Source organism: Urocitellus parryii, chromosome 7 (genome assembly GCF_045843805.1).
Source record: "Urocitellus parryii isolate mUroPar1 chromosome 7, mUroPar1.hap1, whole genome shotgun sequence".
Taxonomy (NCBI): Eukaryota; Metazoa; Chordata; class Mammalia; order Rodentia; family Sciuridae; genus Urocitellus; species Urocitellus parryii.
Window position 1 is genome coordinate 178,853,541 of NC_135537.1, and position 20,562 is coordinate 178,874,102.

Sequence of the window (20,562 nt, forward strand, 5' to 3'; positions counted from 1 at the left end):
TGGCCATTATCCACCAGTGTCTCGCCCCACACACTCAACCTTACTGCTCTTTCTGTGACCACTGCTGCCATTCACTGATGCCAGGGACAGGGAGACAGGTATATGAGCGGCTAGCCCCAGAGGGCGGGTCAGAACTCCTCTAAACACTTCCTGGGAGGGAATGGAGAGAGAGCACTCATGCCCCCTAACACCTGGGGGACTCCTGGGAGGTGGAACTTCCCCAGATCTCAGGATAGTGGACCATGCACTAACTCCAAAAGAGTGGGTCAGCCCTGATCGCCTTTTCTCTAGCCTCCTGGCTGTGGTATGGCCTGTTCCTCTGATCTCTACCCACATCTCTGAGCTAAAAGGGAGATCTCCATCTCTAGTTCTGAACTAGACTGGGGTTAGGTTCTACCCTCCTACTCTTGGTAGCTGGGGGCACCACCCTGTCTTCATTCTTTCCTGTTTCAGATGCTATTATGTAGTCCCTTCCAGCTGTGCTTAGCCATAGAAGGTGGGAAAAGCCCCTGAGTTCTGGGAGAGTGCTGGTTTGGTGGGGAATGTGGGATGCCTGGAAGAAGCAGACACCAGGACTAAAGGGATAGGACTTCTGGAAGGGGTGGTGAAGAGAGGACTCTGTCCCAAAGGACTTCAAACTCACCCAGCCCAGAGGCAAGTTAACACTGGTTTATCTTTCCAATAACATGGTTAGTCTGGTGGAACCAGGCAGAGACACTGGCGGGCTTAGGCGGAGGTGTCAAAAAGGCGATCGATCATGTCGCCCACCTGCTCCACGCGATACTTGATGTACTTCTCAGGGTTCTTGGTGAAGGGCACGCTGCCATACCTGATCAAGCACCAGGGTCAAAGGGAGGGGAGAGGCCAACCCCTCCTCAACTCCACCCTCCACCTAAGGTACATCTGATAGGGTTTCAGAGATGGAGTGGGATACCCCTTAGTGATGTCCCAAAGCCCAGACTGGATCTCTGACTAGGTCCACCACACCCTCCTCCTTTCTGTGAGGAAAAGGAGGGCACAAAGCCCAGTGGGGAAGTGGGCAACGAGGGTTTACCTGTGCAGAAAGGCCCTATAGGCCTCCTTGACAATGTTTTTCTGTGCCTGGCGAATCTTGTCCCTTTGCTCTGTGTCTGGAATAGCCCAGGCCTTCTGGATCTTGCACAGTTCTTCAAGGCCATCATTGAAGCCCTGGCCACAAAAAAGGTGGAAAGAGAAGGGACCAGAGACAAAAGCTTTGGGTCTGGGATGGCACAATAGAAGCAACAAGCAGCAGAGTAGAAAGATCCTAACTTACCTTAAAACGTTCCTTGATCATCTGTCTCTCCTTGTCCCGGAGCTGGTGGGGTAGGGAGAGGGACGGAAGCGGGCCAGAGAAAGCTTTGCTCAGTGCAGAATCAACCTGCCTTGATCTTTCCTAACACTGTGGGTCCCAGTCCACCCTCCTGCTACCCTCGTGGTCATACACATCCTTTGCTTTCTGATCCCAGAGGGATTTTGTCCATTTTTCCCCAAAAACACAACGAAAGTATCACATTTGCTCAATGTCTCTTCCTAGCCCAGACCTTAAGCCCACCTTGACTCCAGGCTGGAACACAGGTAGATTCTTCTCTGCGATGTAATCGGTCACCTTTAACCAACTGCCAGAAAGCAGGGAGAGCACATAAGGCTAGGGAGACAGGGCCTCTGCTGGCCTTGGCTTTTTTTTTTTTTTTTTAATTTCTTGATCTACTGTGGGGGTTGGGGGCTGGGAATCTATCTAGATTACAACTAAACAACTGGGATCTTTTCCTTGGGAACAGAAAATGTCTAAGCTGCTCACTTTAAAAATTAAGAACAATCAAGAGCATTGTAATGTTTTGAACAACTAATAAAAAAAATTAAAAATCAACTCCAAAAAAAAAAATTAAGAACAAGAAACAGGGCATTCAATAAACTGAACAGATACTGACAACTGCATTGATATCATGGCCAAGATGAAGAAATAGATGAGAAAGAGGGAGAAGAGGACAGAAGAGAGAGATACTGAAGGGAAAGAAACAAGCCAAGGAGAATAGAGGGCCAGAGAAGCAGTGAGGACCTAAGAACAAGGCTTAGCCAAGTTCAAGGCTCTTAAAACTCTGTTCTACTCTTGGGCTAAACATTACCCACATTTTTGCAGTCAGATCTTCAACTATTCTTAGCCATGATACTTGGCAGCCCACTCTGAAGAAACCAAGGGACAGCAGGCAGCAGGGGGGCCTCTCTCTCCACTATGTGAATTTGATTAAAAAATAAGTGAAAGGCTGGGGCTGGGGCTCAGTGGCAGAGCACTCGCCTAATATGCGTGAGGCACTGGGTTCAATCCTCAGTACCACGTAAAAATAAAATAAAGATACTGTGTTCACCTATAAGTAAAAAATAAATATTTAAAAAAAATAAGTATGGGGCTGGGGTTGTGGCTCAGCAATAGAGCGCTTGTCTTGCACGTGTGGGACCCTGGGTTTGATCCTCAGCACCATATAAAAAATAAATTATTGAAATAAAGGTGTTGTGTCCAACTATAAAATATTTAAAAAAACAAACAAACAAATAAATAAATAAAAATAAGTGAAGAAAGAAGATAATAAAAGGCTGAGGGTGCAGCTCAGTGTACATGGGCCAGCTCCCTAACTACACCAGCCCCATCACAATAAAGCAGTGACCTTGGGTGCCCAAAAGAGTGCAGGGGCAGCACTCCTACCATAGGATGCAGCCTTGGGTTCAATGGCAGGCACCAAAACACAACAAAAAAGAGGAGGATGGCGTCCACAGGGCAGCAGTTACTGACTTCCTCTTATAAGGCACTGAGAGCCAAGACTGTGTGTGGGCTCAGGGGCAGGGACGTGGCAAGGAGCCTGGGCCTAGCAGGCGGATAGGTGGCTGTTCACCTGCGCTGGTAAGTCTGGATCTGCTGTTGGATATGCTCCCGGTAGGAGCACTCAGCTGTCTTCTGAGTCACGGCTACCAGCTGGATCAACTCGGACCTGGATGCAGGAAGGAGATAGAGTAGAGAAGGACAGAATGAGCTCCTGGGGTGGGGCTGGGGATGTGGCTCAAGTGCTAGTATGCTTGCCTGGCATGTGTGAGGCACTGGGTTCGATTCTCAGCACCACATAAAAAAACATATTAAAAAAAAAAAAAAAAAAAAAAAGAATGGGTTCCTGGAGCCCAGAGGCTGCTGGCCTTGGCAGCATCACCAGGAAGGAGGGCCCCCAATCCCATCTTGAAATTTCCAGAGCTAGAAGGCAGCAGCACTCAGTGCTCGCTAGTTGGGGACTACAAAGAACAAAGTGGCCCTCCCTGCCTGCACTCAGGAGCAGCCAGCCCTGGAGGGCAGAGGCTGGAATGGCTGCCCAGGCTGAGGTGAGTGAGGTGAGGCGCAGAGCTTTGCCTGCAGCCACTTACTTCTCCAAGGACTTGAGGATGTAGTTGTAGTTGTTGTGCAGGAAGATGGCGCTAAGTGCTGGGTCCTCATACACCTTGGACTTGCTTAGCAAGTTCAGCTGCAGGTTGCCCAGGACTTTACCTGCACAGGGAAAGATGGCAGCCTGACCCAGATGGCCCAACCATGGGACCCAACCATGGGACTATTCCTGACTATTCCTTGTCATCCTGACTCGAGGGCCTTTTGAGCCCTTCTCAACTTCCTTGGCCCCTGAACTAGAGCTTGGGTTGCAATTCTAAGGTCAGGAGAGGGATGCACAAATAGCTGACGAACACAGAAAGGGGAAGGGAGGGAAAAGGTTTTAGAAGACACTCACAGATATAGGTGCTCAGCAGTCGCTTGCTGAATTCAGAGCTGTAGCTGGTGGCTGACGAACTGGTCTCTGTGAGAAAAGAAGTCCTGTGATGGTGGTGGCAATGGCCAAGATCCTCAGTGGCCTTCCCCCACCCAAGGAGCAGGAGAGGAAATGCTGGGAGAGTCCCTGGCTTCCCCAGGAGAGCTGGTGCCTGCTGAGCTGCTGGGCTGCATCCTATGGCAGGAGTGCTGCCCCTGCACTCTTTTGGGCCCCAAGGTCATGCCTTATTGTGATGGGCTGGTATAGTTAGGGAGCTAGCCCATGTCAGCAGAAAGGCTGGAGGGACAGGAGTGGAACACCAGGCTCCCCACCCCTGGCCCCAACCCATGCTGGGCGGTACTTACAAGGCCCACTTTTCCCATTTGCCAACAGCCAACTCTCAGAATGGGGTCTATCATCTTTCCACTTCCCACAATCCCCCCACCAGGCCCTTATGAGTAAGGGGGGCACACTGCCTGCAGAGCAGAAGGCCAAGTAGGGAGACTGAGGGGCTGAACATGGCAGGCTGGAGAGGCTGGCTCAGGGACAAGGTGGCTGTGAAGGGAGCAGCGTAAGGTAAGAGCACCCTGGGAGGTCTCATGTCCCCTCGGGCCCCACCCCCAACAGATCCTGAGAGCAGGTCCCCAGGGAATGAGGGCTTTGGCAGGGAAGGAGGGGGCTGCAGAGCCGCACTGCTTACCTCGGGGGTCTAAAGGAATATTGTATGTGTCCCCAAGAACTACGGAGTGAAAGGCAGTGCACACAGAGGGGACAGAGGGAGACAGAGGAGGGAGAAAGATGCAAAGTGCAAAAACAGGTTAGAAATGGCTATGTCACCCCGAGTCAAGCAGACCTCTCCCCATGACAGCCAGACACAGACACAGACACAGACAGGCAGCACACAGCAGGGCAAGCCCTTTTAAGACCAGGCAATACACTGGAATGCAGATGTGGAGAACCACAGGGCAGAGGCAGCCCCTTAGCTCCTTGTCCCCAAGATGGGTCAGAGGGGAGACCTGGGAACCACGGGGTGTGGAATGAGTTGGAGGAGTGCTCATCTTTACTGCCAACCTCCCATGCTCTAGTTCCAGGGTGGTGGCCAGCGGGAGGACACCCAGCTGACCCTGAGACACCAGCCCACCAAGGGTCAGACTGATTAAGAAAACAGGTAGACACAAGAAGAATTAGAGAAATGTGGAAGGAGGGGAGGGCAGGAAGGGTGCTTCAGACCAGCAGTGCCTTCCCAGAGCAAGGATGGCCATGAATGCAAGGAAAAGGGCTGGGGGGCCAATAAAGAGATGGCAAACTTCGCTCTTCTGATATTCAGTCTGGGAAGGCCCAGTGGGCTCAGGGTCCCCCACAGGCTGTCTCTAGCCCACTCCACACACCGGAGGAGTTCCCGCCCCAAGCCCTGCCCTCACCCTATGAAGGTCAATTCTTTTGGGGGGCTAATCCATGTTCCCAGGCAAGAAGGAGCATTGGGGCAGACAGGGTCAGCTGGGTGCTGAGTACCTTGGGAGGCCAGCATGGCACCTGCTGTCTCCTGGAAGTCTAGGAGCTGCTGCAGGAAGAGGATGGCCTGGTGGGGGGACACAGTCCAGGAGGAAGGTCAGGGGCAAGGCCCTTCTGCCAGTGAGAAGGTGGCTAGAAGCTTCATGTTTCACCCTTTGGGGGCTCTGGCTACCCACAGGCCCTGTCTGTTAAAGATGCTACACACCTCACCAATTATCTTCCACCAGGATGTGGCTCTAAGCCAGGTCAAGTCCCCTCCCCTGGTGCTGTGCCCAGGGTCTGGACTGAACACCACTTTTCCCCATTTCCCCAGGGGTCCTCGGGCAGCACTTACATTGCTTGTGAGCTCATGCACAGTGCCGTCCTTGGGCATGTTGTATTCCTTGTCTGGATCATTCTGTGGAAAAGACAGCTCCTGGTTCTCTGCAACAGCTTCCATAGGCAACCTCAAGCCCACCCCATGCCCCCATTAGTCTGTTCATGGTGCCACTTCCTGATCTGTCAGGTTAGGATGTCCATCAGCCTCAGAGGCTGAGCAAGAAATCAAGACAATAGTGTCTGACCTCCGAGGGCTCCAGGAGGGAAAGGGGGATTGAAAGGGGACCAGCAGCACCATGGTTTTCCTACAGGGCAAGCCTATCCCTCTTGCAGGTCTGCTCTCTGAGGAGTCCCCAGAGACATATCAGCAGGCCAGGCCTGGTGGTAGTAGAGGAAGGGAAGGCAGATAGATACCTTGATGTTGTCCGCAAAATCCTCCAGTGCTTTGGCTCCAATGGTCTCCATGGAGGTGATGAGGCTAGGCAACTTATTTTTGGTGCTGGCGGCCGTGCCCTGAGAAAGCACACTGCTGCACACCCTAGCCAAAGCCAGAGCCTACTGCTCTCCACAGTGGGCTGTGCGTGTCCCTGCCCCCACCCCAGGAGACTGACTCTCCAGCAAGGTAGCCACCAATTCTCCTTGAATCACCCTGTAAGCATCTAGACATGCCCAGGACCCTACAGAAACTGCTTCCATTCATGCAAAAGAGAGGTGCAGAGCACAGAATGAGATTCAGGGAGGAGTTGGGGAGGCCATATGGGGAGGCAGCATTCCTCCTTACTGTGTGTCCCCAAGGGCCTCTCCACTCACATACCTGAAGCACCTGGTCAAACTCAGGCTTGGTCTGCTTAAGGTGCCTCAGGATGGGGAAGACTGTGAGTACCGTGGAGAAGTCATGGCGAATGATGGCCTTCCGGGCAGCAGACACAATGTTCTCCCCCTCAATCATCAGCCCATCCAGGGCGTCCTGGGAGAAGGACAAGGAGGCAGCTCAGGGAGGGGCAGAGGGAGAGAGATGATTTCTAGGGATGACAATAGGAAGCCAGTGTGCTGTGGCAGGAAGATGGGAAATAACAAAGTACACAGTAGCCACCTAGGACAGTGCTCTAGGCCACAAGCTGGAGATAAGGGCTCAGGACAACAGGCCTGCCCCACACTCAGAGCCTGTACAGATAGCTTTGCTGAGGCTCTGCTCTGTTCAGAGCCTCTGGGTAGGGCGAGGTAGGGCAGGACCTGTATCAAGGAGTCAAAGGTCTTCTTCTGATGGTGCTCTGGGATGATCTCTGTCAGCAGTTGGTACTCGCTCAGGGCCAGCTTGACAAAAGCACTGACGCAGTGAATGTAGGCATCAGTCTCCACATCCAGCATGTCATCTCTCCCTGAGGGAACAGTAGTGCTCCTGAGCTGCTGGTCTGGGGAAAGCCACTCACCCTGTGGGGGAAGGGGCAGTGGACCTCCCCAGTTCCTGTCCTGTAGCACAGACTGGCCACAGGCCCAGGGCTGGGGGGGATCAGGAGCTAAGACCAGCCTTCATCCTGGCTTCATTGTCAGCTTCTTGCAGACAGTATGTGTGTCCCCAGAGCATCAGATACTAGAGGTGGTAGGAGAAGGATAAACGGAGAGGAAGGGCGACCCCTAAACCTACTTCCTAGATAAGGCCTGTTGGACCCCAGGTCTAAGAATTCTGAATTGTGCCTGGAAGAGGGCAGCTCAGGATAGGCAGGCAGCAGTGCCCATCTCCCAGAGGCAGGTACTGGGGTCCTCTCTTTGAGAAAATGCTGGGCTCATGAAAGCCATCACCAGCCAGCCAGGCCTTCTGGAACGTGTAAGAGGGCAGTGGGCTATGGCTTAGAGACTAACTGACCTCAGCTCAAAATCTGGGAGGAAGTATGTGGGCCCCCGAGAGGAAGGGTTCCTTGGTGGTAGGCTGCCCCAGGAAGAGACCACATCCCACTGTTGGAGGCTGGGGGAGGGTGCCTGCAGACAAAGCCAGCGCAAGACAGCTTGGTCCTACATGCTGAGGGACAGGCTCCAAGGAGACAGACACCAGGGCTCCTTGCCCTCGAGGGACCTTCCCTCCTGCCTGCTTTTTGAGCATCGAGCTGCAGCTTCTCCCCTCGCTGGGCCCTAAGAGCCAGGCAAGCACTCCCATCTCAAGAGGAGCAAGAAGACCTAGTGCCCAAAAGAGACCAGAGCGAAAGTGAGGCTGTAGGCCTGGCCCATCCTTGGAGCATAGCAGGCCTGGCTGGGCAGGCAGGAGCAGGCCATCCGGGGACCACTGCAAAGGCAGTGTCAGCGGCTACCCTGAGGCTGGGCTACGGTACTCACCGGCCAGTGGCCCGTGCTTGTCGTTCAGGGCCTCGGACAGGTGCTTAACTCGGAAATCATGCTCGTGACCTAGCAAGACGACGGCCGCACAAATACAAGCAGCGTTTATCCAGGGGCTAGGAAGCTGCCTTGGGGCATGGGGAAGAAGCCCTTGAACTCCAGAAGGGGGATGGGAGATGTGGCACAGGGAAGGGAGCATCGGGGAGGCCTCCGAGCCCCTCCTCTGCCTCAAACCACCACGGGAACAGCCGTTTCAAGCCTGATTTGCAGCGATTGCCCAGGACCATCCCTGGCTGCTTGTTTCCCTGAGCCTGGAGGCTGAGAGAAAGATGGGTAGACCCAGGAGAGTGTGATGCTCAGCCCCAGGGGGCTTGCCCAGCTCACTGTCTTTGGGAAGAGAACCAAGTAAGAGAGGGCAAATAGGGGCGATCTTCCTTTGCTTCCCAGGTTGATTCTTATGAAGGACGCTTGAGTCCACCAGGGCAGCTGATCTGGCTGTCCCTACCCAGACAGGAGGGGGGGATGTGGCCTCCAGACAGCCTATCCCCTTGCTGCACACAGCCCCCTTCCTAAAGAGGTGGCTGGCCAAGAGGCCTCACCAACTTGGTCCTGCCACTGCTGGTCTGAGCGTGAAAGGGCTGCCCCAAGACAAAGAATTTTCTCTGAGTTCACACGGGAGACAAGGACAGAGACAGGGAATGGGGAATGGGAAGCCTCAGGGAGGGCAGAGCTGCCAACAGCCAGACAGGGCCAAGCAGAGCCACAAAACTGTCCCTGTGCCTGTTGAAGTCTAAGCGGCATTAGGAACTTGCCATTCCCACCCTGCCCACCTCTGGGGTTTCTTCTGAGGCCCTCCTGGGGGAGGCTCTGCCCTGCCAAGTGATTGGACACACAGTGGAGGAAGGAACAGGAGGGGAGCACGGGGTGATTACCTTCCAGAGGAATGAGGTTAGAGCCCCCCTTTTTCCCATCTAGACCATGCTGGGAATACTGTTTCAGAAGGTTCTGAGCCTTACGGATCGTCCCTGTCACCAGAGCCACACAGAGAGGAGATAAGAAGACCTAGGAAATGAGTGAGAGAAAACAGCAGCGGCCTCCACCTGCCCGGCCCACGCCGCCCCAATAGCGAGCATGCCCCTCTACACCTCTCCCAGCAGGCCCTTCACCAGGGCCACCAGAGACCCCAAGGTTGGAGAGAAGAAAACGTTTCATCCTCCAAATGTAGCTCTGGGCTCTGCTGTTGACCCTCATTGTGCTGGATTTGAGTTCCCTTTAGGAAGTGCAGAGGATGACAGAGATAAGAGGACAAAGATCCATCAGGTGAAGTCCAAAGTAAAAAACTCAACTGAGCGGCATTTTAATCAGTATGGATGAAGGAGCTAGTGATGAAACTTTCATAAACCAAGGGCATGACCTAACCCCTGGGGCCCCCTGGAAGCCCCTGGAAGTCAGCCCCAAAATCCAAGGCAGAGTCCCCGAGCATGCTCAAGTGTTGGGACTTAGGCCAAACAGCAGTCCATGGCAAGCAGCCCTTGGGAGGTGGTGAGATGGGATTGAGCTTCTTGTGGAGCTGTGCCCCAGACAGGCTCAGCAACCCAGAACAGCAGACCCCACACCAGGGGAGTTCCCCAAACCACCACAGCAATGGGAACAAACTGAAAAGCTAGGAAGGGGCTAACAGAAGCCACCACCCAAGAGGAAGAGCAGGAGGACAGTGCACATGCTCTTGGCAAGGGGGGAAAAAGAACAGTTAGTATCACAAGTGAAAACAATGCAACAGAACTGCCAGTCCACAGCCTCTGGGGTCAGCGCCTGCAAGAATGAGACATCTCGGGGAGGAAAATGTGGGCATGAAAAATAGCACTCAATCAGACAGGTACAGCTACCTCGCTGACAAAATGTACTGGGGTAGGGGAGGCCACCATGAGCCTAAGTTGGTCCATCTTCCCTGGAGAACCCTCCATGTATCTGACTGTGGTGAGACTGCCATGTCCTGGCAGCTCCCCACAAGGCTGGGGGAGACAGGGCAGGGCCCAGATGGCTCATTCTTTCTGTCCGCACTACATCACAATTAGCTACTGATAACCCAGCTGGGCGGGCCTGGCTCACATCTGTCTCCCCTGTGTTCCCTACTTCAGTGAGCACCTCACTAATGAGCAAATCATATTCCTGCCTCACCAGGATCGGGGATGCTAACCTGGCAGCTGCCAAACCTATTAGGGGCCTAATTACCAGGGCCCAATGTTGAGGTCACTGACAAGACCTCTTTGCTCCTCTCCTTAGAGCTGGGAACAGATGTTCAGGAACAGAAGCTTGACACCCTGGTCTTGATCTCAGGCCTGAGCCCACCAGCTCCTGCCAACTCTGAAAATGCCACAAGACCATAGGAGTCCTCACAGCCAATTTCCTGCTTGTACCTCTGCCACAAGGAAAGATTAGGTTCATTTCAATCCCCAAGGTCAGATCCTCTTCCCAAAAGGCCTCTGCGGCCCCCAATGACCGGAGGGCACTTCTGGGGCAGTTCAAGCAGGGTTACAGGGCCTCCAGTGAGCCTGTCAGAGAATAAGGCAGAAGAAGTGAGCACAGAGCAGCTGAGGCCTGGCAGCTGGGCAGCCTCATGGGGATAGCTCCTGCTCCATACAACTAAGGCACAGAGACAGACCAGCTGGCTACATAGGCAGCCGCAGCCAAGCAGGCTGGGTTAGTAGAGTCACTGCAGCAAGTTCTTTGGGGACAGCCAGGACATCCACTCAGAGGGGAGAAGATAGCACACTTCCTGCCTGGTTCCTGCAGCCCAACTCCCTAATGCTCTGCTCCTCACTTGTGCCCCTGAGGGCAGCTTCCACTGGCCTCACCTCCCAACCCTAATCAAAGGCCTGAGGAGGAGCAGGTGATCTCATCAGTGTGAACAGACACCTTGCTCTCTCAGGGGCACAGCAGCTAGGCCCTGGAGAAACAGGGAGTGAGCTCTCCCACCTGCTGTCGCAACACCACATCTCCTGGGCAGTGCCTACCGAGGTGCCTGCAGCTGTAGCTGGGGTGACCCAAGGTGGGTGCAGTTCCTGGCTTCACTGGCTGCTTCCCATGCTACTAGCTCACTAGCCCCAACCCTGGGACATTCAGTCTCTCTTGGAACCAAGGGCAGCATTTTCCAGGCAGAGACAGCCAGGCTCGCCAAGCCATGGCTGACACACAGAGACAATGTCCACCTGGAGCAAAGGCTACAGGGGACATAACAACAGGAGAAAGAACAGTGTGCTGCTTCTAGAACACCAATGACCATAAACCCAAACCTCTCTCCATGCTGGGCCCTTCAACAACTTCCATAACCAGGCATGGTCTTTGAATTGGAGTCCAAAAGCAAGTCCGAGTTCTTCCAAGAAGATGGTTTGGGATTTCTTTCCTTTCGGGACTGACTGTAAAAGTATAAACCCTCCCCAGCCTCTTCTCCACTGTGCATCACTTCGAGTCCCCCTGGCTTTCTGGAAGGTAAAAGCTGGAGAGCTTGCCCATCCTCTCCCATTGTCAGGGTGGCAGAAGCACCTGGCCTCCCAACAGAACAATGAAGGAAGAGGAAGGGGCCTCCCAATTGGCTCTGTCACCACACCTCAGGAGGGCTAACTGAACACATCTGTGACCCCTCATTCCAAAGACACTATGTAACTCTCAGACTGGTGGGTATCAGGGCCTCACTCCACAGGGCCTTGCTGAGGGGGAAGACCCTTCATTTCTGTCCTGTGTACCTATAGCTGGGGTCATCAAAAAGACAAGTTATGGAGGGATCTGAATTTGCTGACTCCAGGGTAGACAAAAGCAATCCCAGGTTCTAGGCAGCCCTCTAGCTGTTGCTTAAATGGCCAAGGTCGGACCTCACCTGGCCGCTTGACTGGCTTCTTAGTGGGTGTGTCCTTCCTCTTGTTGGGGATGGCAGGGGAGTAGGGAACCCCAGAGGAAGAACTGCTCTTGCGGAAATGTTCCTTCAGGCCCTTGATGGAGCGGTCCAGCTGGCTGGAGCGAATCTGATAGTAGACGTTCATGAAATCTGTGGAGAGAGCAACACAGGTATGGCAGCAGGGTTCCTACTGCTGCTTGCCACAGTACCATACTTCCCCCAGGGCAGCAGCAGAGCCCTGTATGGCTTCTGGCTAACCCTGTTCTAGCATATGCTTTGGCTCAAAGTCACCCATGTGGCCTCATCTCAACCATGCAAAATTTCAAAGAGAAAACCATTCTCAATAGAACTGATAATGAGATGTAAGTTTTGCACAGTAAGCTTATTTTAAATTTTTTAAAAAAAGTTAACATCCAGATTTAACTTGGTAAAAGGGTGTAATTTATATGAGGTAAAAGGGCAATAAATTATCAATGAATGAAAAAATATCATATCTTCAGCCATTAAAAAATGGAAGTTAGGGCTGGGGTTGTAGCTCAGTGGTAGAGTGCTTGCCTTGCATGCGTAAGGCCCTGGGTCTGATCCTCAGCACCACATAAAAATGAATAAATGAAGATACTGTATCCAACTACAACTAAAAAATAAAGAGTTCAAAGCCAGCCTCAGCAAAAGTGAGGCGCAAAGCAACTCAGTGAGACCCTGTCTCTAAATAAAATACAAAATAGGGCTGGGGATGTGGCTCAGTGGTTGAGTGCCCCTGAGTTCAATCTCTGGTACCAAAAAAAAAAAAGCAAATTAGCAGGGTTGGTGACGCATGCCTATAATCCCAGCAGCTCAGGAGGGTGAAGCAGAAGGATCACAAGTTCAAAGCCAGCCTCAGCTAAAAGAGGTGCTAAGCAACTCAGTGAGACCAGTCTCCAAATAAAATACAAAATAGGGGTGGGGATGAGGCTCGGTGGTCGAGTGTCCCTGAGTTCAATCCCTGTACCTCACAAAAAGAAAAAGCAAATTAGCTAGGCATGGTGGTGTGTGCCTGTGATCTCAAATATTTAGGAGGCTGAGTCAGGCCAAAATGGACAACTTAGGGAGATTCTGTTTCAAAACAAAAATTAAAAGGTCTGGGAATATAGCTCCATGGTAAAGCCTCCTGGGTTCAATCCCTGGTCTCTCTCTCTCTCTCTCACTCTCTCTCACACACACACACACACACACACACACCAAATTTAAAAAAATAGAGAAAATAGAAGTTATAGTTTGGAAAGCCATCTGTGAAATGCATGAGGACCTCTTCTCAGCACTGCAGCCAGGGAGGGAAATAGGTCTGGCAGTGGCAGTGGGAACTTCCTGTGGCTCTCTCATGGAGACAGACCACCCAATGCACATGACCTTCCATTGGGCTAGAAAGGTCCCTCATAGTAGCACCGGAGATGGACATAACCCATTAGGAACTGAGCAGCCTACCTGCCCCCACCGTTATCCTATTCTGGGAAAAACTTTCTTTAGAATTTCTTTGATGTCTTCCAATATAAATAAAGCAGGTGTGGGCTCCTTTGTATGTTAGAAGCTGGACCCATCTGGTTAGGTTGTCTGTCCTGCCCTAGCTTTGAAACTAGTTTCTGTGTTCTGTGGTTATTTCGCCGTTTTATTTCTCTTAGCCTTTATTTCTCAGCCAGTCCATTCCACTGCGCAGAACATGGGTGGTAATATAGCCAGGTGGAGTGGCACAGCCTTAGTCCCAGCTATTTCGGAGGCAGAAGCAGGAGTCACTTCAGCCGAGAAGTTCAAGGCTGGCCTGGGCAACATAGTAAAACCTTATCTCAAAAAAATGAAAAAATAGGGACTGGGGTTGTGGCTCAGCAGTAGAGCTCATGCCTAGTGCATGTGAGGCACTGGGTTCAATCCTCAGCATCACATATGAATAAATAAAAATAAAGGTATTGTGTCCACCTACAACTAAAATATTTTATATATACATATATACATATATATATATATATATATATGAAAAAATAAAGGAAAAGGAAAGAGCTGGGGATATAGTTCAGTGGTAGAACACTTGCCTAGCATGTGTGAGGTTCTGGGTTCAACCCCAGCACTGGAGGGGTGGGGGGGGAGCCCAATCAAATAGCAAAAATGATAAAATTAATAAAGACTAATAAAGACTAAGTATATATGGAACTGTAGAACTGTCAATAAGTCCCTTGACTGGCATCAACCCGAGAAGCAGCTGGCAATAGCAATTATTTTTTTTGCAGTGCTGGGGATTGAACCCAGGGGTGCTCTACCACTGAGCTACATCCCCAGCCCTTTGCTTTTTTTGGTGCCAGGGATTGAACTCAAGGGCACTTAACCACTTAGCTCATCAGGATAATCAGAGAGCACATACTGACAATATGGTTATTCAGACACACTAACTAAGAGTTAGTAACTTGTAACTAATTTTACAAGTGTAAAATGGACTATCTAGGGAACTTTTATTTTTCAGAAATTTTGCTTATCTCAAGTTTTTTTTTTTTTTTTTTTTTTTAATCTCAAAGAGTGGCTAAAGAAATGATACTGGGCTGGAGTTGTGGCTCAGTGGTAGAGTACTTGCCTGGCATGTGAAGCACTGGGTTCAATTCTCAACCATAAGTAAATAAACAAACAAACAAATAAATAAAATGAACGTCCATCGACAACTAAAATATATGTATTAAAAAGAAAGAAAGAAAGGAAAACAAAAGAAATGGTATCTTCACACCATAAAATATTATGCAGCTTTTAAAACTGATGAAGCCAAATTTACATGTACTGATATGAAACAATCTCAAGGCATACAATGGAGTTAAAAAAAAATAACAGGACAGTGTTTAAAACACTGTAGATGGGGCTGGGGATGTGGCTCAAGCGGTAGCGCGCTCGCCTGGCATGCGTGCGGCCCGGGTTCGATCCTCAGCACCACATACCAACAAAGACATTGTGTCCGCCGAGAACTAAAAAAATAAATATTAAAAATTCTCTCTCTCTCTCTCCTCTCTCACTCTCTCTTTAAAAAAAAAAAAACACTGTAGATATTTCACAGTGTTTAATGCATAAACACTGTATGAATAAATGTAGAACATTTGGTTGTGAAGCAAGGACGTGCACATATTTAATCTCTCAAACACAAACACACATACAGTGGCATAAATTTTCTGGAGGGGTATAAATCAATCTTCATAGTGCTCCTCTTTGGCTGATGATGCCATAGGCATCAAGGAAGTAGGGGCCTCACTTACTTTTCACTGACGGCTTTCTGTTGACTCAAAATTTTACAACTAAGTAAAAAAGTTCAGAAACATAAAAGTTTTAAGTATATAAAGAAAAGCTTTGGTTGGGCTAGGGGTATAGCTCTATGGTACAGGGCTTGCCTTGAACACATGAGGCCCTGGGTAATCCCCAGCAGTGCAAAAAAATAAAAAATAAAAACAAAACAAAAGCTTGGATTTGGCTAGATTCACAATTTGATATATAAGCTATTGAATTATTGCTCATATTTTTTAAGGATTTTTTTTTAAAGAAAGAGGAGAGGAAGAGAGGGAGAGAGAGAGAGAGAGAGAGAGAGAGAGAGAGAATTTTTTTTAATATTTATTTTTCAGTTCTCAGCAGACACAACATCTTTGTTTGTATGTGGTGCTGAGGATCGAACCCGGGTCGCATGCATGCCAGGCGAGTGCGCTACTGCTTGAGCCACATCCCCAGCCCCTTATTGCTCATATTGTTTCCTATTGAACCTCCTTTTATTTAAAAAAAAAAAAAAAAAAAAAGGTGGGGGCCGGGGGTGTAGCTCAGTGGTAAAGTACCTGCCTAGCATGCATGAGGCCCTGGGTTTGATCCCCAGAAGTACGAAACAAAAAGGAAAAAAAATCCAGATAGGTTAAGAATAAAGAGGGAATGGAAAAATTCCCATTCCCTCTGGTCTGCTATCAGGCAGAGCCAGTAGGCAACCTCTCACCTTGGTTGCGGCCGTATTCTACCAGCCAGCGGGAGATTCGGACCACATCCCGGAGCACACTTTCAGGCAGGTGCTCCAGGGCTACATCCTCCTGGACCTCCAGCTCGTCATCGCCACTGATCAGATCCAAGATGAGCACAGGGGAGACGATCTTACTGTGCCGCGTCATCAGGCTACGGAACTCAGACTCTAGGGACTCCTTGCCCCGCTCAAATAGCAGCTTCTGCAGGGACAGCAGAAGGAAGCAGGTTGCTGCTGCTACACCGCCTTCTGCAGCTCTCCCCACCCACTGCCTATGCTCCACCTTCCTGACTCAGGGCCTCCCCCTGCGCTTGGCCTCCTTCCTTTAGCCTAGAGAAGAAACATCAGGAAGCCAGCCTTGGTAAAGAAGGTAAGGTAAGAAAGACCTATGTTCTCTCAAAATTGATGTCCACAGATAAGACTGAGGGTTTTGCAAGGAGGAGCTGTTGAATAAGTATTGGCTGATTATTTTCTCACTTGCAATGTTAATTTGTCTTGTTAGAAAGGAATTTGCAAAAGGGGGGGAAAAACAGATAAATTGGCAGATAAATAGGCAAATCTTATAGATTACAGACAGAGAATAGGTTAAGGATTACCAGAGGCTGAGTGAATGGGGGAGAGGAGGAAGGAAAGTGACTACAAATGGATATAAGTTTCTTTTTGGATGAAGAAAATATTCTAAATTGATTCTGATACTGGTTGCATAACTTTATGAATTTTACACTTTAAATGGGTAAATTTCATGATATGTAGACTGTATCACAATGAAGATGTTAAAAAAAAAAGACAGAAAGAATTATTTCTGCTTGAATGCAGTCAGTCCTCCAGGACTAAGCCCTAGTTTCACATTTTGTATTCTCCTTCTCTAGCCTACTCTGAAGTTCTAATACAGAACTCTGCACTCTGATCAAAACTTGATTGTGAAACTTACAATCAAATTTCTCTGGCCCCTGACATCCCAATCTCTGAGACACAGGCTCCCCACCCACGGGCTGGTGTGTCCCCTCTGGGTTACAGGTGTGACAAAGTACTGATTGGATCAGTCTTCAAGGCAGCCAGGTGGGACCTTAGACAGTCCAAGACCACCAGCTGGTTACCAGTTCATCCCAGAATGCTACAAAAATACCTTCACTTCGGAAATAGATGTGATGGGAGAAAAGGTGGCAAGTCTATGCTAAGCAAAAGTACAGACTTTGGAAGAAAAGTCAATTTCCCATCTTTGCTCCCCAGCCTGCTCCCTTCTGGGCAAGATATGCACCGGAGGGCTAGAAATGTGGTGCTACAGGGAGGTGTGCCAAATGACAGGGTAGAAGATGGCACCTACGATACTCCTCATCCTCTTAGTCACTGAGGCCTCTGTTCCCACCTGTCCTGTCTACATCGTCTCCCTCCTTCACACATGACACAAACCCCACTCCAGCCTCCTTCATCTTGCTTTGATAATCCAAGAGACCCAAAACTTAAACCACAAACATATATAGCCATGGTGGCAGCACACTATAATCCCAGCAACTTGGGAGCCAAGGCAGGAGGATTGTACGTTTAAAGCCAGCCTCAGAAATTTAGAGAGACCCTGTCTCAAAATAAAATAAATAAATAAATAAAAGAGAAATGTGACTCAGGGATTAACTGCACCTGGGTTCAATACCCAGTACCAAAAAACAAAACAAAATAAACACAAAGATATGATGCAAAAAATCCTATAGATTCGGGCTCCTAGAGTCATTAATTCACAGAGATAGAAAGTTGAATGGGGGTGGCCAGTGGAGTGGAAAGTTTGTGTTAAATGTTGATAGACTTTCAGTTTGGGAAGATGAAAAAATTCCAGAGAAGGATTGTGGTGATGGCTGCCTACAATGTGAATGTACTTCATGACACTGAACTTAAAAAGGGTAAAACAATTAGTTTTAGATAATGCATTTTCTACCACAATGAAGAATCACAAATGCATTTATTAAAAAAAAAAAAAAAAAGTTATCTGGGCACAGTGGCTCATGCCTGTAATCCCAGTGGCGAGGGAAGCTGAGGCAGGAGGATCAAGAGTTCAAAGCCAGCCTCAGCAAAAGCGAGGCATTAAGGAACTCAGTGAGACCTTGTCTCTAAATAAAATACATAATAGGGCTGGGGATGTGGCTCAAGCGGTAACGCGCTCGCCTGGCATGCGCGGGGCACTGAGTTCGATTCTCAGCACCACATAAAAATAAAATAAAGATGTTGTATCCACCGAAAAACTGAAAAATAAATATTAAAAAAAATTCTTTCTCTCTCTCTTAAAAAAAAAAAAAAAGAGTTCAAAGCTAGCCTCAGCAAAAGCAAGGCACTAAGCAACTCAGGGAGACCCTGTCTCTAAATAAAATACATAATAAGGATGGGGATGTGGCTCAGTGGTCAAGTGCCCTCAGTTCAATCCCCAGTACCTCCCCCCCAAAAATGTTAAATTTGCACTTGAAACATAATTTATAATTTAAATTATAAAAATGTATACATGAAATTCCTAAAGCAAAGACTTTAATGTCTATAGTATGAGTACTGTATTATATCTTTCTGTTTACATACTTCTTCAAACTTGTCCAGTGTCCCTTATGAGTTCAAGACAGGGACTGATGCCTACAAACTTCTTGCATTACTCTACTGGTCCCTTACCACTTTATTGAGCTCTGGGCTGTCTGGGCTATTGTCCTGGAAATACTCCACAGCCTTCTGAATCTTGGCCATGCTTCCCAGGTACTCCTCCAGCCTACCTGTGGGGCTGGGAAGGAAAAGGGTCCAATCAGTCTGGAAGGGTCGGGGAGAAAGTGGAGGGATTAAAGGCATGGTACATGAAAGAAGAAGAAGCAAATTCACACAGGGGAATCTAGGCTCAAATATATTCTACCTCCCCTTCCAAGGCCTAGGGCCATGAGTTCAAGAGGCATTAGGAATGTGATCCTCAGTGCCTAGCTCACCCCTCCCTGATGATCTTCTCAGTGTCAGTGGCCACATGGTAGTAGCTGATGACATGATCCAGGCAGGATAAGGTTTTCTCAACATTCTCTTGCAGCCGCTGCAGATTCTCTGTCTGCTTGTGCACAGGGATAATGGAATTCTCCAGTTTCATAAGGCGGCTCTCAAAGGATGACAAAATAGATACCTGAAAGACAGAAGCCTCTTGCTCTCAGGCCTTAGGGATGTCCCAGCACTGCTTCTACCCACCCACAGACATTGGCACTTTTGACTTTTCTCTAGTTTTCTGGAAAATAAATTCCACGCAAAAAAAGGACAGGGTTTACCTGCTCACTACTGTATCTCTAGCACCTACTATGTGCCCAGTAACTGGTAGATGGTACAAGACAAATTGCTTGAAATTTGAATTGAAGGCAAGCCAAACATCAAATTAATTCTTCATACAATAATCACCTCCGGATGGCTTCACTTCCACCCTTTAAAGCCAAATATCAATTTCTGTTCTCTCTGAAGTTACAGAACAGGAAGTAGTTTAATACAGAGTAGCCTCAAATGCACTGCTGTACCTTCAAACCCCATTTTCTGAGGGTGAATCTCATTACATCAGGACTAGGACTTAATAATAATAATGTGAGGAAATACAAATCCAAGTTTATTTTTACTCAATTTGTGACTTTCCAGTTGCTCTAAGGAATACAGAAGTGTTTATTGAGCACTTATTTATAGCAGGCACTGTGTGAGATGTATTCACATGCATCAGTTCATGTTTCCTTCACAAGCACATTGGAAGGCTGGCCTTGTCCCTGCTTTAGCAGTCCAGTTATTGAAAACTCAGAGTTACCTGCCAGGAGCCACACAAGTAAGATGCAGGCCAACGACTCCATTCCAGGTTTGTTGGACCTGGGAACCCATTCTACCCTAAAGTCCCTTGGGGTGAAGGCTGAGTATTCTCTTCCCTCGGTAATCTCAATGTGTCAACCTCGCTGGAAGCCATCCATCACTTGAATTAGCAATGACACATGATCAGTCCCAGCCCACCTAGGCAGTCTCACTAAATGTTCGCTGAGGGAGAGAAAGAAGAATTGGAGAGCTTAGCCCGACAGCAGAAAGTCCAGGCCAGCAGAGCTGCAGTATCCTCAGTGAAACGGTGGAAGGGGGCTGGCAAGAGAGATGCCACTTTCGCGAGAGAAGCTCACTTGCCACCACTACTGCCAACGCAGAACCCCAGGCGGCAGGTCCCCAAGCGCGGGTCGCAGGGCTCTCCTCCGGGAGCCTGACTGCACCTCCCAGCTAAGAGGCGACTCACCATGTTCTTGGTGAGCTGGTCGCTCTTCTCCAGGCTGTCTCGGATGAAAGACAGCGTCTCCTCCTCCTGAGGGGAATGCAGGGCAGGACATCACCAGAAGCCCAGGCTAAAGGAGACTGGCTGCCCGGCCCCACGGCCTAGCCCCACGCCCAGCGAGAGCCCCTTCCCACCTCGTCTAGATGTCCCGGCCCGCCTCGGCCCCTTCCCCTCCCTCCTCCCGCTCCCCAGCCCCAGGTCCACCTGTTTCAGCTTGTCCTCGATCTCCCGCCGCCGGGCGGACGCCTCCTGCGGGGGGATCATCCTCCCAAATCCTACGTCTTGCACTCTCCTATATTTTTCCTCAGCTTCCGTCCCTGTCACACCCACTTCCGCCTTAGGCCCCGCCCCAGGGCGCACTGGTGGAGCCATGTTGGGAGTCACAGGAGGAAGTGCTCCTGCACCGAGTTCACGGGCTGCGGAATGCAGCCATCTT

The 20,562-nt window shown here is 49.7% G+C and overlaps 1 protein-coding gene across 4 annotated transcripts; it reads right to left on the reverse strand.

Annotated features, from left to right (window-relative positions):
• Positions 1 to 653: 653 nt before the first annotated feature.
• On the reverse strand, positions 654 to 20,440 carry Exoc7 (exocyst complex component 7). 4 transcript variants are annotated; one of them, XM_026404820.2, is made up of 20 exons: positions 20,331 to 20,440; positions 20,091 to 20,156; positions 18,787 to 18,971; positions 18,485 to 18,590; positions 15,821 to 16,043; positions 11,830 to 11,997; positions 8,888 to 8,980; positions 6,861 to 7,006; positions 6,442 to 6,594; positions 6,042 to 6,140; positions 5,644 to 5,706; positions 5,310 to 5,376; positions 4,498 to 4,536; positions 3,780 to 3,845; positions 3,424 to 3,544; positions 2,907 to 3,002; positions 1,574 to 1,637; positions 1,295 to 1,336; positions 1,055 to 1,188; positions 654 to 829 (listed from the first exon to the last, which is right to left on the reverse strand). In XM_026404820.2, exons 1-20 carry the CDS (start codon positions 20,388 to 20,390, stop codon positions 727 to 729), a joined length of 2,094 nt encoding a protein of 697 aa, XP_026260605.1. In that variant the 5' UTR covers positions 20,391 to 20,440; the 3' UTR covers positions 654 to 726. The 4 variants fall into 4 exon arrangements, with proteins under 4 accessions (XP_026260605.1, XP_026260607.1, XP_026260606.1 ...); XM_026404822.2 differs by lacking the exon at positions 8,888 to 8,980; XM_026404821.2 differs by lacking the exon at positions 4,498 to 4,536.
• Between the last annotated feature and the right edge of the window lie 122 nt (positions 20,441 to 20,562).